A 19,513-nucleotide genomic window follows, 5' to 3' on the forward strand; every position below is an offset into this window, starting at 1 on the left:
TTCATCAGGCTGACCCCTAGTCTACTACTGGGTAGTTTGGTTCATGAGGCTGACCCCTGACCCCTAGTCAACTACTGGGAAGTTTGGTTCATCAGGCTGACCCCTGAACCCTAGTCTACTGCTGGGTTGTTTGGTTCATCAGGATGACCTCTGACCCCCAGTCTACTACTGGGTTGTTTGGGTCATCAGGCTGACCCCTGACCCCCTTTTTACCACTGGGAAGTTTAGTTCATCAGGCTGACACCTAGTCTACTACTGGGTAGTTTGGTTCATCAGGCTGACCCCTAGTCTACTACTGGGTAGTTTGGTTCATCAGGCTGACCCCTGACCCCTAGTAAACTACTGGGAAGTTTGGTTCATCAGGCTGACCCCTGACCCCTAGTCTACTACTTGGTAGTTTGGTTCATCAGGCTGACCCCTGACCCCTAGTCAACTACTGGGTAGTTTGGTTCACCAGGCTGACCCCTAGTCTACTACTAGGTAGTTTGATTCATCAGGCTGACCCATGACCCCTAGTCTACCACTGGGTAGTTTAGTTCATCAGGCTGACCCCTGACCCCTAGTCAACTACTGTGTAGTTTGGTTAATCAGGCTGACCCCTGACTCCTAGTCTACCACTGGGTAGTTTAGTTCATCAGGCTGACCCCTGACTCCTAGTCTACCACTGGGTAGTTTGGTTCACCAGGCTGACCCCAAGTCTACTACTAGGAGGTTTGGTTCGTCAGGATGATCTCTAGTCTACTACTGGGTAGTTTGGTTCATCAGGCTGACCCCTAACCCCTAGTCAACTACTGTGTAGTTTGGTTAATCAGGCTGACCCCCGACTCCTAGTCTACTACTGGGTAGTTTGGTTCATCAGACTGATCTCTGACCCCTAGTCTACTACGGGGTAGGTTAGTTCATCACGCTGACCCCTGTTCCCGAGTCTACTACTGGTTAGTTTGGTTCATCAGGCTGACCCCTGACCCGTAGTCTACTACTGGGTAGTTTAGTTCATCAGGCTGACCCCTGACCCCTAGTCTACTACGGGGTAGTTTGGGTCATCAGGCTGACCCCTGATGCCTAGTCAACTACTGGGTAGTTCAGTTCATCAGGCTGATCCCTGACACCTAGTCTACTATTGGGTAGTTTGGTTAATCAGGCTGACCCCTGACTCCGAGTCTACTACTGGGTAGTTTTGTTCATCAGACTGACCCCTGACCCTTTGTCTACTACTGGGTAGTTTGGTTCATCAGGCTGACCCCTGACCTGTAGTCTACTACTGGTTAGTTTGGTTCATCAGGCTGACCCCTGATCCCTAGTCTACTACTTGGTAGTTTGGTTCTTCAGGCTGACCCCTATTCTACTACTGGGTAGTTTGGTTCATAAGGATGACCCCTGACCCCTAGTCTACTGCTGGGTAGTTTGGTTCATCAGGCTGACCCCTCGTCTACTACTGGGTAGTTTGGTTCATCAGGCTGACCCCTAGACTACTCCTGGGTAGTTTGGTTCATCAGGCTGCTCCCTGACCCCTAGTCTACTTCTGGGTTGTTTAGTTCATCAGGATGACCCCTGACCCCTAGTCTACTACTGGGTAGTGTGATTCATCAGGCTGACCCCTGATCCCTAGTCTACTACTGGTAGTTTGGTTCACCAGGCTGACCCCTGATCCCTAGTCTACTACTTGGTAGTTTGGTTCTTCAGGCTGACCCCTAGTCTACTATTGGGTAGTTTGGTTCATCAGGATGACCCCTGACCCCCAGTCTACTTCTGGGTAGTATCTTTCATCAGGCTGACCCCTCGTCTACTACTTGGTAGTTTGGTTCATCAGGCTGACCCCTGACCCTTAGACTACAACTGGGTAGTTTGGTTCATTAGGCTGACCCCTGACCCTTAGTCTACTACTGGGTAGTTTAATTCATCAGAATGACCCCTGACCCCTAGACTACTCCTGGGTAGTTTGGTTCATCAGGCTGACCCCTGACCCCTAGTCTACTTCTGGGTTGTTTAGTTCATCAGGCTGACCCCTGACCCCTAGTCTACTACTGGGTAGTTTGGTTCATCAGGCTGACCCCTGACACCTAGTCTACTTCTGGGTTGTTTTGTTCATTAGGCTGATCCCTGACCCCTGGTCTACTACTTGGTATTTTGGTTCATCAGGGTGACCCCTAGTCTACTATTGGGTAGTTTGGTTCATCAGGATGACCCCTGACCTCCAGTCTACTTCTGGGTAATTTTTTTCATCAGGCTGACCCCTAGTCTACTACTGGCTGTAGTGAACTACTTTTGACTATAGACACAAACAAAGTGTGTAGGAGGATGTCATCCCCTTACTAGTTGGGCCTCATTTCTCCCATTTGACAAGACATCTCAGGTGTGGTAATGTGTCACACCTTTTAGAGGTTTAATGGATGAGCGAAGAATTTTTTATATTTTTTTACCTTTATTTAACTAGGCAAGTCAGTTAAAGAACAAATTCTTATTTTCAATGACGGCCTAGGAACAGTGGGTTAATAACTTAAGCCCACCCGACACGCAGGCGTCCCATCTAGCCATCAGGAAATGCAAATGCGCCACGCCAAATGCTAATAGCACTCGTTAAAACTCAAACGTTCATTAAAACACACATGCAGGGTACTGAATTAAAGCTACACTCGTTGTGAATCTAGCCAACAAGTCAGATTTTTAAAATGCTTTTCGGCGAAAGCATGAGAAGCTATTATCTGATAGCATGCAACACCCCAAAATACCTGAAGGGGAAGTAAACAAAATAATTAGCATAGCCGGCGCTACACAAAACGCAGAAATAAAATATAAAACATTCATTACCTTTGACGAGCTTCTTTGTTGGCACTCCTATATGTCCCATAAACATCACTATTGGGTCTTTTTTTCCGATTAAATCAGTCCATATATACCCAAAATATCGATCTATGAAAAGTGTGTGATCCAGAAAAAAACTGTTTTAAAACGCAACGTAATTTTTTTAAATTAAAAAAGTTGACGATAAACTTTCACAAAACTACTTTTGTAATCCAACTTTAGGTATTAGTAAACGTTAATAATCTATCAAATTGATCACGGGGCGATGTGTATTCAATAGCTCCACGTCTTCAAATCATGGTCGGAAATCTCTCTTCCAAAACATCCTGTCGGAGACCGGAAGGAATGGGGTCTCTCTTCCTCGTTTGACCAAGGAACAACTCCCAGGCAATTGCCAAGACTGGTGATATCGTGTGGAAGCTGTAGGACTTGCAATCTCGGCCCCATCTAATTTGCTGTGCCATAGACAATACATTCAAGTGGCGCATTGATATTTTTTCCACTTTTTGGTGATCAGTTTTCCTTGGACTTTTCGACGAAACACACGTTCTGTTATAGTGACAGCCGTGATTTAACCAGTTTTAGAAACGTCAGAGTGTTTTCTATCCACACATACTAATCATATGCATATACTATATTCCTGGCATGAGTAGCAGGACGCTGAAATGTTGCGCGGTTTTTAACAGAATGTTCGAAAAAGTAAGCCCTAAGCTTAAGTTCAGGGCTGAACGACAGACTTGTACCTTGTCAGCTCATGGATTTGAACTTGCAACCTTTCGGCTGCTAGCCCAACACTCTAACCACTAGGCTACCCTGCCGCCCCGGGGGCCTCGTGTCCTGAAATGGCTGGTTTGGTTATTGTGATGACCGGTGTTTACCGCGTAAGAATAAGTAGATATACCTTATCCTATTACATATCCTATACCTTATCCTATTACATATCCTATTACATATCCTATTACATATCCTATACCTTATCCTATTACATATCCTATTACATATCCTATTACATATCCTATACCTTATCCTATTACATATCCTATTACATATCCTATTACATATCCTATACCTTATCCTATTACATATCCTATTACATATCCTATTACATATCCTTTGTAACATATCGTTTTATTGTGGTCCTCAACACGTACAGAGAATCTTATTTCATATCGTTATGTGATTTTATGGTTTTATTGTGGTCCTCAACACGTACAGAGAATCTTATTTCATATCATTATGCTGTTATGTTTTTCTAATAAACTCAAGCTTAACAGCCCCTATGTTACGTATGATCATACTTCTCCTATTCCATACCCTCTGAATCCTGTTCTCCAGCTATTGGGTTTGAAGCCAGGCCAATATCAGCAGTCACCGAGGTCACTCTTGCCACGTTGAGAAACAGAACAGCTCACAGAAACGTGTGGTGCTGACACACTGTCTGCCTACGTGCACCCCCTCTCTGTCTCTCTCTCTGTCTCTCTCTAGCTCTCTCTCTCCAGCTCTCTCTCTCTAGCTCTCTCTCCAGCTCTCTCTCACTAGCTCTCTTTCTCTCTCTCTTTCTCTCTCTCTCTTTATCTCTCTCTCTCTCTCTCTCTAGCTCTCTTTCTCTCTCTCTCTCTAGCTCGCTCTCTCTCTCTAGCTCTCTTTCTCTCTCTCTCTCTCTAGCTCTCTTTCTCTCTCTCTCTCTCTAGCTCTCTCTCTCTCTCTCTCTAGCTCTCTTTCTCTCTCCCTAGCTCTCTCCTTCTCCCTCTCTCTCTCTGTCAACTAACCTGCTTGCTACAAAGTAGGCTGTGGGCTTCACACCAAGTGTCATGACGTTGAATTGACCTCATGGTACTAGTGTAGTCTGCACCATGTCATGTGAAATAGGTTAGCATTATGTTATGATCCCTTGACCTGCATTGATGTCCTGCAGACCGTCTGCTGCTACTGGCCTGTAATGGAGGCCACTGACGTGTGGGCAGAGTAGCTAGTAGGTATCGCATCCCAAATGGCACTACGTTTGACCGAAGCTCCTATCGTCTCTTGTCAAAAGTAGTGCACTAAATAGGGAATATGAGCTTTATGGAACCAGGAAGTCCCCTTGAGATAAAGAACGTCCTTAATGAGGGAGAGACTTGGCCAAGACAACAGCATAGCCTTACAGTGTGCATTAAAACAATAGACACGTGTATACTGCAACGCAGCCATAGAAAGACAAATACTACTCTAGGAAACAGTGCTTTCTAATGTCAACATCCACCCATACAGGCAAACCCCTATGTTCTGGTGACTAGCCTAATTTATTTAACCTTTATGTAATAGGCAAGTCAGTTAAAGAACAAGTTCTTATTTACAATGACGGCCTACCCCCGGCCAAACCCTAACCCGGCGCCAATTTTGCGCCGCCCTATGGGACTCCCAATCACAGCCGGTTGTGATACAGCCTGGAATCGAACCAGGGTATGTAGTGATGCGTCTAGCACTGAGATGCAGTGCCTTAGATTGCTGAGCCACTCGGGAGCCTGAAACTTGAATGCATCATTACATGGTCAGTTTGACCGACAGGTATTCCATGCTGCCTTTCTCGGCTCCCTGTTGAAGCAGATTTGACTTCCCAGAGTTATGACATTGTCAGATATTATGCTGTATCTACTGTATGTATCTACAGTATGTATCTACAGTATGTATCTACAGTATGTATCTACTGTATGTATCTACTGTATTATCTACTGTATTATCTATGTATCTACTGTTTGTATCTACAGTATGTATCTACTGTATGTATCTACTGTATGTATCTACAGTATGTATCTACAGTATGTATCTTCTGTATGTATCTACAGTATTATCTACTGTATTATCTACGTATCTACTGTATGTATCTACTGTATGTATCTACTGTATGTATCTACAGTATTATCTACTGTATTATCTACGTATCTACTGTATGTATCTACTGTATGTATCTACTGTATTATCTACTGTATTATCTACTGTATGTATCTACAGTATGTATCTACTGTATGTATCTACTGTATGTATCTACTGTATGTATCTACAGTATGTATCTACTGTATGTATCTACAGTATGTATCTACTGTATGTATCTACAGTATGTATCTACAGTATGTATCTACAGTATGTATCTACTGTATGTATCTACTGTATGTATCTACAGTATGTATCTACAGTATGTATCTACTGTATGTATCTACTGTATGTATCTACAGTATTATCTACTGTATTATCTATGTATCTACTGTATGTATCTACTGTATGTATCTACTGTATGTATCTACAGTATGTATCTACAGTATTATCTACTGTATTATCTATGTATCTACTGTATGTATCTACTGTATGTATCTACAGTATGTATCTACTGTATGTATCTACTGTATGTATCTACTGTATGTATCTACTGTATTATCTACTGTATTATCTATGTATCTACTGTATGTATCTACTGTATGTATCTACAGTATGTATCTACTGTTTGTATCTACTGTTTGTATCTACTGTATGTATCTACTGTATTATCTACTGTATGTATCTACAGTATGTATCTACTATATGTATCTACTGTATGTATCTACACTGTATCTACTGTATGTATCTACAGTATGTATCTACTGTATGTATCTACAGTATGTATCTACAGTGTGTATCTACTGTATGTATCTACAGTATGTATCTACTGTATGTATCTACAGTATGTATCTACTGTATGTATCTACTGTATGTATCTACTGTATGTATCTACAGTATGTATCTACTGTATTATCTACTGTATGTATCTACTGTATGTATCTACTGTATGTATCTACAGTATGTATCTACTGTATGTATCTACTGTATGTATCTACAGTATTATCTACTGTATTATCTATGTATCTACTGTATGTATCTACTGTATGTATCTACTGTATGTATCTACTGTTTGTATCTACTGTTGCAGTTTTGGCCTTGCACAATATTGCTCTTTAAATCTGACACAAATGCACAAGATATTGCAAATCCCCAAATTATGTTCAGTAACATTCACCCTGAATATTATAGAACCATATGCTCTCTTGCTGGGACTGTAAACTGCACTCATCCATAACCTCCTGTAGCCTGCATCATGTTATCACTAGTGCAGTGTCCCACCTCCTGTAGCCTGCATCATGTTATCACTAGTGCAGTGTCCCACCTCCTGTAGCCTGCATCATGTTATCACTAGTGCAGTGTCCCACCTCCTGTAGCCTGCATCATGTTATCACTAGTGCAGTGTCCCACCTCCTGTAGCCTGCATCATGTTATCACTAGTGCAGTGTCCCACCTCCTGTAGCCTGCATCATGTTATCACTAGTGCAGTGTCCCACACATGGCCTCTGTTCCATCAACAGGTTCTAAATCACATAGTTGAATTTATTTATTTTACAGTAAAACACGACGACATACAAATGATAATCTGCCCTGTTTTGAAACATCATGCAATTATCTCAGAAATGTCTCAATCCCCTTTTTACAGGCAATAGGTTTAATAAGATTATTAATCATCATTGAATAATGATATGCAAATGTTATTAATTTTGCTACTTTTGGGGGGGGGTGCAGGCTGTCTGCAACGTTTCAGATGTGACTGAAAACCATGTATGAAACGGATCAGCCAGTTGCGTTACTTTCTTCCATTTGTGTGGGAGAGATTGGGTGTGCGTCTGATAAGAATGTGCTGGCGTAAGGTGTAGAGTTTCAGGGAACATTTTTCTCAGGTCACGTTGACTGCCCCCCACAACTTGTCCCAATGCCTCGAGGCGCCCTGTGAGCGGATATAAAGAGGCATCCGAACGCGAAGGATCTTCCATTCATTCTCAGAACTCCTGACATTCAGGTGGATCTTGTCCTGCCGCGAAGCCGCCCGCCGCTAGAATATCCCAAATAGCCATCACCATTATCAGGTCGGACAATGCTGCGAGTCAGGTGTCTCAGAGGAGGTAGCAGAGGGGCCGAGGCCGCCCATCTGATCGGATCTATGGTTGGTATTTAGTTCCTGTTTTGTGTTTATTCAGAAATGTACAAAATCATAAAATGTGGCGAGTCTCAAGGAAAGCGCAGCTGCGGCAAACAGCTGTTGGCTGTCACTCAGAAAAGTGGACACATTTCATTTAAGTTTTTTACAATTATAATATTATTTTTTATTAATTGAGTTTGTTCTGATTACTTTGAACAGTATTCTTTAAAATAAAATGAATACGCACTTTTTTACACCTTCTTTCACAGCAAAATACTCAATTAAATGTCGGCGTACCAATCAAAAAGCATGTTATTTTCTTTCATTAATTGATTTTGTCCGGACATAGGCGAGTTTTTGTTTCAAATAAAACGAATATAGCAGCATTTCTTGCGTTACTCAAGAATTTCGCATGCTGTTCTCTGGAATTGTGAATGAAGTCAATTCCTTCTGCACGAAGTAGAAGGCAAAAATTGCTACAGAAGGCAAAAAAAATATTTATTGGAAGAGAACGTTTCTACTTTATTTGGAAATGTGTAAGAGAGAGACGTGTGTCCGGCAGCAAATTTTTGCACGTGAATGACAGTGGACAGCTGTTGCGGGCCCTCTCTGAACCCACTGACACGAAGAGCTGCGCATGGCCTCACTGGCCCCTTGAAATCATACCTCCAACCGAGATAAGTGCGTTTATCAAGCGCACCTTGACTCAAAACCAATAGTCCATATCTAACACAGCTCCGTTAGGCTTGAACACCTTATATTGACCAATGCTTTTCCTATTGGCCTTGTAATGCATCGGTCTTTGTGTAATGTCGAATGTGTATGATAAGGCTTACTGCAAGAGATTAAGCTAACAGGTTAGTCCTTGGTCGACTTATCTTTAAACCACTGTTATCATGGTCAGGACTTGAAGAAACACCTCAGTTCAACTACTGATTGGAAAAATATATCAAACAAATCCAAATTTGTTGGAAGGTTAACATCTTAATCAATTTGATTATAATATAATGTTATATGGTAAACCTGTGAATGGCCCTGTAATCATGTGTTGAGTTGCGGAGCCAACAGTGTGACCCAGTGGCATACCGCAGTTTCGCGCCCCTCAAGGTCTGAGCGAAACATGATTAAGGATTTTTTGGGGGGGAAACAACTAACTTCCTACAATGCTACACATTCTACTATGGGGCAAAGATAAACATTTGCAGTTTTATAGCTAATATGATGCTATTGTACACATTTTGCCATGAGGCCGAGAGAAAATGTTTCAGTTTTACAGCTCATTTCCTGTAATTCTAAACATTACATGTAATGTGTGACCACACCGTGACATGTGAGCAGATGATACTGACGCAGCTGTTCATCTTCCCGCAGCTCGGCCGCGCCATGACAGGCTGGGTGCAGGGCGCGTTCCAGAGCTACTCGAGTTCCGCTGCTGCCGCGCAGCCGCAACGCGCCCTGGAGGAGAACGCTGTCACTGAGCCTGAGCGACAGGAGTGTCCTGTCTGCGCCTACAACGAATGGGACCCCCTCGAAGAGGTGATCGTAGGCCGCGCCGAGAACGCGCGCGTCCCTCCTTTCACAGTAGAGGTCAAGGTGAGGTCATCAAGTCAGGACTCATCTACACTATGTTTAAACTAAGATGCAATGAACCATAAATATATAAATATATTATTATTGCATTGAGTTGATGCAAAATTAGCCTATTGCAAATAGCAACAGCTTCCTTGCCAAATACATTCAAATCTTTAATGGGACTCACCTGCTCAAATAAAATATAAATCATTCAAATAAATGAATGAATGAAGAACCCATATTGATGTATTCAACTTTTTTTCAACAGGCTAACACATATGAGAAGCATTGGCCCTTCTACCAGAAGTATGGGGGCCAAAGCTTTCCTGAGGACCACTTGAAGAAAGCCGTTGCTGAGATTGAAGAAATGTGCAATATTCTCCGCATGGAGGGAGTTACAGTCCAGAGACCTGAACCCATGGACTGGTCCTTTGAGTACAACACTCCAGACTTCACCTCTACTGGTAGGCAGAGGGGAGCGCTACGGGATTGGTTGGTTAATTGATTGGTTGTTTGGTTGAATTATTGATTGTTTGATAGAAAATTCACCACCTGAGCATTGAGTAAAAAAACAACCTGTGTGTCTCTAACATGTCTCCTCTCCTCTCCTCCACCCAGGCATGTATGCTGCCATGCCCAGAGACATCCTCATGGTGGTGGGGAATGAGATTATTGAGGCTCCCATGGCCTGGAGGTCCCGCTTCTTTGAGTACCGGGCCTACAGACCCCTCATCAAGGAGTACTTCAGAAAGGGTGCCAAGTGGACCACCCCCCCAAAACCCACCATGTCTGATGAGCTGTACGATCAGGTAGGTGCTACATGACCCCCGAGAGGTGCTCTACTCACTTCAGATGTCCTCCTGACCCCCGAGAGGTGCTCTACTCACTTCAGATGTCCTCCTGACCCCTGAGGGGTGCTCTACTCACTTCAGAGTCTCTGTTCCTGCAGGGATCACATACTAAATATGCATTCACTGTTATGTAAAACCGCTTTGAATAAAAGCGTCTACTATACGTGGCATAGATTACTCTGTTCTTTGGCCGTATCTCATATAGCATGCTATAAGTGACATATTACCCATGAGATTAGGCCCAAAACTTAATGGCTGTAGATAATCAACCCCCCTGCTCCAACCTGTCAGTTTCTCTGACCTCTCCTTAAACTGAGACTCATAACTTAATGGCTGTAGATAATCAACCCCCCTGCTCCAACCTGTCAGTTTCTTTGACCTCTCCTTAAACTGAGACTCAGCGACGTGACATTGCCACGAGCAGCAGGGTTGACCAAAGATATTTCATATGAGTGTGATGCAAGAAGATGCACTCTCACAGAGTATCTGTACGGGCACACTTCACTCTGCTGCGATGGCTGCAGGCTGCCAAAAACGGTGGAGAAGTTTAGCCTCGTGCTTCAACTCTCTGTTGCGGAAATCGTCCCGATACTGATGTTTACTTTGTTTATTACTGAGTCTACATTTAAACCAGTCAGTCTCTGACCTCTGTCTGACCCCCCTCCCCACTCCAGGACTAACCTGTCTCTCTCTCTCTCTGCCCTGTCTGTCGCTTTAACCTGTCTCTCTCTCTGTCCCCCCTCCAGGACTAACCTGTCTGTCTCTCTAACCTGTCTCTCTCTCTCTGTCCCCCCTCCAGGACTAACCTGTCTGTCTCTCTAATCTGTTTCTCTCTCTGCTCCCTCCAGGGCTAACCTGTCTGTCTCTCTAATCTGTCTCTCTCTCTGACCCCCTCCAGGACTAACCTGTCTCTCTCTCTGCCCTGTCTGTCTCTCTAATATGTCTCTCTCTTCCCCTCCAGGACTAACCTGGCTGTCTCTCTAATCTGTCTCTCTCTCTGCCCCCTCCAGGACTAACCTGTCTGTCTCTCTAATCTGTCTCTCTCTCTGCCCCCCCCAGGACTAACCTGTCTGTCTCTCTGATCTGTCTCTCTCTCTGCCCCCTCCAGGACTAACCTGTCTGTCTCTCTAATCTGTCTTTCTCTCTGCCCCCCTCCAGGACTAACCTGTCTGTCTCTCTCTTTGCCCCCTCCAGGACTAACCTGTCTGTCTCTCTAATCTGTCTCTCTCTGCCCCCTCCAGGACTAACCTGTCTGTCTCTCTCTTTGCCCCCTCCAGGACTAACCTGTCTGTCTCTCTAATCTGTCTCTCTCTGCCCCCTCCAGGACTAACCTGTCTGTCTCTCTAATCTGTCTCTCTAATCTGTCTCTCTAATCTGTCTCTCTAATCTGTCTCTCTCTCTGTCCCCTCCAGGACTAACCTGTCTGTCTCTATAATCTGTCTCTCTAATCTGTCTCTCTCTCTGCCCCCTCCAGGACTAACCTGTCTGTCTCTATAATCTGTCTCTCTAATCTGTCTCTCTCTCTGCCCCCCTCCAGGACTAACCTGTCTGTCTCTATAATCTGTCTCTCTCTCTGTCCCCTCCAGGACTAACCTGTCTGTCTCTATAATCTGTCTCTCTAATCTGTCTCTCTCTGTCCCCTCCAGGACTAACCTGTCTGTCTCTATAATCTGTCTCTCTAATCTGTCTCTCTCTCTGCCCCCCTCCAGGATTAACCTGTCTGTCTCTCTAATCTGTCTCTCTAATCTGTCTCTCTAATCTGTCTCTCTAATCTGTCTCTCTAATCTGTCTCTCTCTCTGTCCCCTCCAGGACTAACCTGTCTGTCTCTATAATCTGTCTCTCTAATCTGTCTCTCTCTCTGCCCCCCTCCAGGACTAACCTGTCTGTCTCTCTAACCTGTCTCTCTCTCTCTGTCCCCCCTCCAGGACTAACCTGTCTGTCTCTCTAATCTGTTTCTCTCTCTGCTCCCTCCAGGGCTAACCTGTCTGTCTCTCTAATCTGTCTCTCTCTCTGACCCCCTCCAGGACTAACCTGTCTCTCTCTCTGCCCTGTCTGTCTCTCTAATATGTCTCTCTCTTCCCCTCCAGGACTAACCTGGCTGTCTCTCTAATCTGTCTCTCTCTCTGCCCCCTCCAGGACTAACCTGTCTGTCTCTCTAATCTGTCTCTCTCTCTGCCCCCCCCCCAGGACTAACCTGTCTGTCTCTCTGATCTGTCTCTCTCTCTGCCCCCCTCCAGGACTAACCTGTCTGTCTCTCTAATCTGTCTTTCTCTCTGCCCCCCTCCAGGACTAACCTGTCTGTCTCTCTCTTTGCCCCCTCCAGGACTAACCTGTCTGTCTCTCTAATCTGTCTCTCTCTGCCCCCTCCAGGACTAACCTGTCTGTCTCTCTCTTTGCCCCCTCCAGGACTAACCTGTCTGTCTCTCTAATCTGTCTCTCTCTGCCCCCTCCAGGACTAACCTGTCTGTCTCTCTAATCTGTCTCTCTAATCTGTCTCTCTAATCTGTCTCTCTAATCTGTCTCTCTCTCTGTCCCCTCCAGGACTAACCTGTCTGTCTCTATAATCTGTCTCTCTAATCTGTCTCTCTCTCTGCCCCCTCCAGGACTAACCTGTCTGTCTCTATAATCTGTCTCTCTAATCTGTCTCTCTCTCTGCCCCCCTCCAGGACTAACCTGTCTGTCTCTATAATCTGTCTCTCTCTCTGTCCCCTCCAGGACTAACCTGTCTGTCTCTATAATCTGTCTCTCTAATCTGTCTCTCTCTCTGTCCCCTCCAGGACTAACCTGTCTGTCTCTATAATCTGTCTCTCTAATCTGTCTCTCTCTCTGCCCCCCTCCAGGATTAACCTGTCTGTCTCTCTAATCTGTCTCTCTAATCTGTCTCTCTAATCTGTCTCTCTAATCTGTCTCTCTAATCTGTCTCTCTCTCTGTCCCCTCCAGGACTAACCTGTCTGTCTCTATAATCTGTCTCTCTAATCTGTCTCTCTCTCTGCCCCCCTCCAGGACTACCCTGTCTGTCTCTCTAATCTGTCTCTCTCTCTGTCCCCTCCAGGACTAACCTGTCTGTCTCTCTAATCTGTCTCTCTAATCTGTCTCTCTCTCTGCCCCCCTCCAGGACTACCCTGTCTGTCTCTCTAATCTGTCTCTCTCTCTGTCCCCTCCAGGACTAACCTGTCTGTCTCTCTAATCTGTCTCTCTCTCTGTCCCCTCCAGGACTAACCTGTCTGTCTCTCTAATCTGTCTCTCTAATCTGTCTCTCTCTCTGCCCCCCTCCAGGACTACCCTGTCTGTCTCTCTAATCTGTCTCTCTAATCTGTCTCTCTAATCTGTCTCTCTAATCTGTCTCTCTCTCTGCCCCCCTCCAGGACTACCCTGTCTGTCTCTCTAATCTGTCTCTCTAATCTGTCTCTCTCTCTGCCCCCCTCCAGGACTACCCTGTCTGTCTCTCTAATCTGTCTCTCTAATCTGTCTCTCTCTCTGCCCCCTCCAGGACTACCCTATCCGCACGGTGGAGGACAGACACAAGCTGGCTGCCCAGGGAAAGTTTGTCACCACTGAACACGAGCCGTGCTTCGACGCCGCTGACTTCATCAGAGCTGGCAGGGATCTGTTCGTCCAGAGGAGTCAGGTATGGAGGCCCCAATGCCACATATCTTTTATAGAGTCACACTGTGTTCACTCCTTAATCTAAAAAAAAGTATGTGGACAGCCCTTCAAATGAGTGGATTTCAGCCACACCCGTTGCTGACAGATGTAAAAAAAATCGAGCACACAGACATGCAATCTCCATAGACAAACATTGGCAGTAGAATGGCCTTACTGAAGAGGTCAGTGACTTTCAACGTGGCACCGTCATAGGATGCCACCTTTCCAACAAGTCAGTTCATCAAATCTCTGCCCTACCTCAAACCATACAGAAATGGTTTGTTGAGATCGGTGTGGAAGAACTTGACTGGCCTGCACAGAGCCCTGACCTCAACCCCATTGAACACCTTTGGGATTGGAACACTGACTGCGAGCCAGGCCTAATCGCCCAACATCAGTGCCCGACCTCACTAATGCTCTTGTGGCTGAATGAAAGCAAGTCCCCTGCAGCAATGTTTCAACATCTAGTGGAAAGCCTTCCCAGAAGAGTGGAGGCTGTTATAGCAGCAAGGTTCCAACATCTAGTGGAAAGCCTTCCCAGAAGAGTGTAGGCTGTTATAGCAGCAAGGTTCCAACATCTAGTGGAAAGCCTTCCCAGAAGAGTGGAGGCTGTTATAGCAGCAATGTTCCAACATCTAGTGGAAAGCCTTCCTAGAAGAGTGGAGGCTGTTATAGCAGCAATGTTCCAACATCTAGTGGAAAGCCTTCCTAGAAGAGTGGAGGCTGTTATAGCAGCAATGTTCCAACATCTAGTGGAAAGCCTTCCTAGAAGAGTGGAGGCTGTTATAGCAGCAATGTTCCAACATCTAGTGGGAAGCCTTCCGAGAAGAGTGGAGGCTGTTATAGCAGCAATGTTCCAACATCTAGTGGAAAGCCTTCCTAGAAGAGTGGAGGCTGTTATAGCAGCAATGTTCCAACATCTAGTGGGAAGCCTTCCCAGAAGAGTGGAGGCTGTTATAGCAGCAATGTTCTAACATCTAGTGGAAAGCCTTCCCAGAAGAGTGGAGGCTGTTATTGCAGCAAAGGAGGGACCAACTCCATTTTAATGCCCATGAATTTGGAATAAGATGTTGGACGACCAGGTGTCGTTGATTTGGCCTTTACAGCGTAGCTACAGTTCACCTAATAAAGAGACAACATAGTAATAGGGATGCAGAACTTGCCCCAACAGAAGCCCTACACTGCCTGGAGCAAAGAAGCCGACAGAACAGACAACTGGTGTACAGACGGATCCCTGGGTCACGGGGTCACGGGGTCACGGGGTCACGGAACACATTGAGTCCCTTTGAGGCTTTTTTATAGTTTGTCAATGACCGAGTTCAGAGCCACTAATTAACACAATTAGATACAGGCCTAGAGGCCTACGTACGGACCAGCTCTGACCACAATCTTAACTAGTGAAGGTAATGAATTGGGTGCTCTGTAGGACCACAGTGTTAACTAGTGAATGTAATGAATTGGGTGCTCTGTAGGACCACAGTGTTAACTAGTGAAGGTAATGAATTGGGTGCTCTGTAGGACCACAGTGTTAACTAGTGAAGGTAATGAATTGGGTGCTCTGTAGGACCACAGTGTTAACTAGTGAAGGTAATGAATTGGGTGCTCTGTAGGACCACGGTGTTAACTAGTGAAGGTAATGAATTGGGTGCTCTGTAGGACCACGGTGTTAACTAGTGAAGGTAATGAATTGGGTGCTCTGTAGGACCACGGTGTTAACTAGTGAAGGTAATGAATTGGGTGCTCTGTAGGACCACGGTGTTAACTAGTGAAGGTAATGAATTGGGTGCTCTGTAGGACCACAGTGTTAACTAGTGAAGGTAATGAATTGGGTGCTCTGTAGGACCACAGTGTTAACCAGTGAGGGTAATGAATTGGGTGCTCTGTAGGACCACAGTGTTAACCAGTGAGGGTAATGAAATGATATCATGATATGATATCAATAGGTACTTTCTGGAACTTGCTGTTGAAGAATTCAACACAATTGGTAAATACCTGGTACCAAATGGTGTATAATTATTATTACTAAGAAATTATTAGGTGTCATTTAAACACGTCATTCCTAAATGAATAATTTGTAAACAATTTATTGTCGATTGATTCCAGTCATTATTTCCAGGTTACAAACTACATGGGGATTGAGTGGATGCGTCGTCATCTTGCCCCGGACTACAAGGTCCACATCATCTCATTCAAGGACCCAAACCCCATGCACATTGACGCCACCTTCAACATCATCGGGCCGGGACTGGTGCTGTCCAACCCTGATCGTCCCTGTCGTCAGGTCAGTCTGATGGAGGGAGAGAGAAAGAGAGGGGGGGGGGTGCAGAGAGAGGGATGGAGTGAAGAGAAAATGGGAGGAGAGAGAGAGAGATAGAGAGAGAGGGAGAGAGAGAGAGAGAGAGAGAGAGAGGAGAGAGAAACAAGAGATTAAGTTCCTGGCCAGTTTGCTCTTTCCACCTGTATATACATTCCTGCAGTGCCCTCTAGTGGAGCGGTGCTGTAACTGATAAAACGCGACATGGGAACAGACGTCTGTCTGACCTACAGCATCTCTGATTTCTCTCCTTCAGGTGGAGATGTTTGAGAAGGCCGGCTGGACCGTGGTGAAGCCTCCAACCCCTCTGATTCCTGATGGTATGTCGTTGTTGTTGTTTAGCAATTCAATCAACAAAAGACAACACAATTTCTAGCACTTCCTTATTTGTTGATAGAAAACTCATACTCAACACTGTCGGTGTGGTCTTTTCATAGTGTGACGATATCTACGAGTGTCTGGTTAGTAAATCTACCTGTTCTCCCATCAGACCACCCTCTGTGGATGTCCTCTAAGTGGCTGTCCATGAATGTCTTGATGCTGGACCCCAAACGGGTCATGTGTGATGCTAACGAGCACACCATCCACAAGATGTTTGAGAACCTTGGTGAGTAGAAGATGACCTTCGTGTATGACCTAAGACCTATTCATTATAATCCCTATTTTATTCAACCATTTAGTTCTTGACCTTTTATCTTTATTTAGTGATTGAGAGTTTTTATTTGTTTTAAGTTAGTTCAGATAAAGTTCCAAGACAGACCTTTTGACAACTGCCATTCCTCTGATTTATCTGACTCCCTCCCTCTTTCTCTCTCTCTCTCTCTCTCTCTCTCTCTCTCTCTCTCTCTCTCTCTCTCTCTCTCTCTCCCCTCCCTCCCTCCCTCCCTCTGTTCTCCAGGTATCAAGACCATCAAGGTGAACATCCGCCACGCCAACTCCCTGGGAGGAGGCTTCCACTGCTGGACTACGGACGTGCGTCGCCGTGGTTCCCTGGAGTCCTACTTCCACTAGCCGTGCCAGAAACAGACAGTTTTTATTGAGCTTAAGTAAGGTTAAAGTCCCAAACAACAATCTGCAGTTGATTTTTCAATCTCAAAAAATGAAAACCACGTGTTGATTTAAAGTAAACAGTTATGTGCATGACAGTGCCTTTTGCAAAAACGCTTGGTAATGAGTTCATTTTAACACTCAACAACAACAAAAGTTTTTTTTTTTTAAACTTGACTTTTAGAGAGAAAAAAAGAGATAAGTAACTCAATATTTTCAATAAATACTGTATTTCTGGCTAGGCTATTGTGAAGCAACGTCGTACCATCTGAACGACTCTGAGTCACATCAAACAAACAAGTCGTTTGTAAAGAGGACAGGGTGTAGGCTACTTTATGGGTATGATAACGATGACATCACACCTGGTTCTGCGTCTGAAATGGCACCCTATTCCCTATGTAGTGCACTTCTTTTTGACCAGAGCCCTGAGTGGATGTTCGTTATACTACTTCCTTTTGAGAAAGATCAACATTTATATCGATTATCAATTGATGCTGCCATATGTTTATTTTTTTAATAAGAACATGTCAAACCTGTTTTATAGTACATCATTATTATTAAACAATATGGGATTTCTTATCTCAGGTATTTTTATTTTGTAAAAAAAAAAAAAAAATGAGAAAAGAATGAATCAATTGAGACAAATGTATACTATATTATACTATATATATATATATATATGTATTTTATTTTATTTGGGCTCATACATTTTTCATTGTTTCCCAGAAATTAGCCTTTTATATATTTTCTGAAAAGGAGAATGAGGTCCATATCAGATATTGTGATACCTTGCAGATCTGGGTCAAATATCAAATACTTTCAAATACTTTCAAATACTTTCAAATACTGCACTTAATTTAGTTTGGACCAGTAGAACATAACCAATGTAATATGGTCCCAGAAGTACAAACTCAAATACTTTCAAGTACATGTATTTTTTTCAAGTATTTTACATAAGTATTTTACACTATGTATTTGTCCCGGTCTGATACCTTATGCCTCTGCTGTCTTCTGCAATAGCAACAGAGCCAGATCTAGTTGTTTTCATTACACTGCTAAGCTGCTTCTATGTTTGCATGGTCAAATGACCAATAGGGTTCAGGAGGTCACTGGTTGTGTCCCAAATGGCACCCTAATCCCTGTATAGTGCATAAAGTAGTGTATTATATATAGAATAGGGTACCATTTGGGACACACGGTGTGTTTACGTCATTACAACCCTAGTTTACGTTTGTAGTAGTTTTTTTCCCTTGATGCACATGTAATGTACTCTTGGAGATCAAGTGTTTTGGATCTTGAATTGATATTCGATCGTTCCAAAGCATTGAAGAAGCTCAAGGATGCAATATAAATGATTTAAAAAAATAAATAAACATTTTGGGAGAAATATTTCATTATTATTACATTTTATATTATATAATTATTGTTATATTTCGTCTGTCTGTCTGTCTGTCTGTCTGTCTGTCTGTCTGTCTGTCTGTCTGTCTGTCTGTCTGTCTGTCTGTCTGTCTGTCTGTCTGTCTGTCAACCCAACCACGGGGACTGACTCAATAAATGTTTATATCAAATAACTCAATGAGCTTATTCACATTGAATAAAACTATCTGTCTCAGCTGACAAAGTCCCATAGGGGTTTAAGCAACCTTGTTTCACAACCCAGTTCCTGTAATGTTATTGACTGTACGTTTGTTTATTCCATGTGTAACTCTGTGTTGTTGTAACAATGTGCTGGGTTCGTTGTCGGAGTCAGGGGCAGGACACAGGTTTGAGGAAAAACACTAAAGTCTTTACTCAAAATATTAATACAAAACCCGGAATATCTCCGACAAGGAAACATCACGTAATGAGAAAACGCTCCAACACACACAGTAACACAACACAATCACGGACCAAACAGAAAGGTCGACGAGAGGTTAAACAAGGAACATAATAAGGGAATAGAAATGAGGTGTGTGTAGTCAAGACAAAACAGAAAGAGGAGACGAGAGGTTAAACAAGGAACATAATAAGGGAATAGAAATGAGGTGTGTGTAGTCAAGACAAAACAGAAAGAGGAGACGAGAGGTTAAACAAGGAACATAATAAGGGAATAGAAATGAGGTGTGTGTAGTCAAGACAAACAGAAAGAGGAGACGAGAGGTTAAATAAGGAACATAATAAGGGAATAGAAATGAGGTGTGTGTAGTCAAGACAAACAGAAAGAGGAGACGAGAGGTTAAACAAGGAACATAATAAGGGAATAGAAATGAGGTGTGTGTAGTCAAGACAAAACAGAAAGAGGAGACGAGAGGTTAAACAAGGAACA

At 43.9% G+C, this 19,513-nt stretch overlaps 1 protein-coding gene across 1 annotated transcript; it reads left to right on the top strand.

The window, feature by feature from the left end:
* The first annotated feature begins 7,588 nt into the window (after window positions 1-7,588).
* gatm (glycine amidinotransferase (L-arginine:glycine amidinotransferase)) lies at window positions 7,589-18,597 on the top strand. Its single transcript, XM_065012411.1, has 9 exons — window positions 7,589-7,801; window positions 9,149-9,370; window positions 9,618-9,813; window positions 9,968-10,158; window positions 13,693-13,830; window positions 15,964-16,128; window positions 16,418-16,481; window positions 16,652-16,768; window positions 17,060-18,597. The coding sequence occupies exons 1-9, from the start codon at window positions 7,733-7,735 to the stop codon at window positions 17,170-17,172; spliced, it is 1,275 nt and encodes a 424-aa protein (XP_064868483.1). The 5' UTR covers window positions 7,589-7,732; the 3' UTR covers window positions 17,173-18,597.
* The last annotated feature ends 916 nt before the right edge of the window (window positions 18,598-19,513 follow it).

This window comes from Oncorhynchus nerka, linkage group LG27, assembly GCF_034236695.1.
Source record: "Oncorhynchus nerka isolate Pitt River linkage group LG27, Oner_Uvic_2.0, whole genome shotgun sequence".
Classification (NCBI taxonomy): Eukaryota; Metazoa; Chordata; class Actinopteri; order Salmoniformes; family Salmonidae; genus Oncorhynchus; species Oncorhynchus nerka.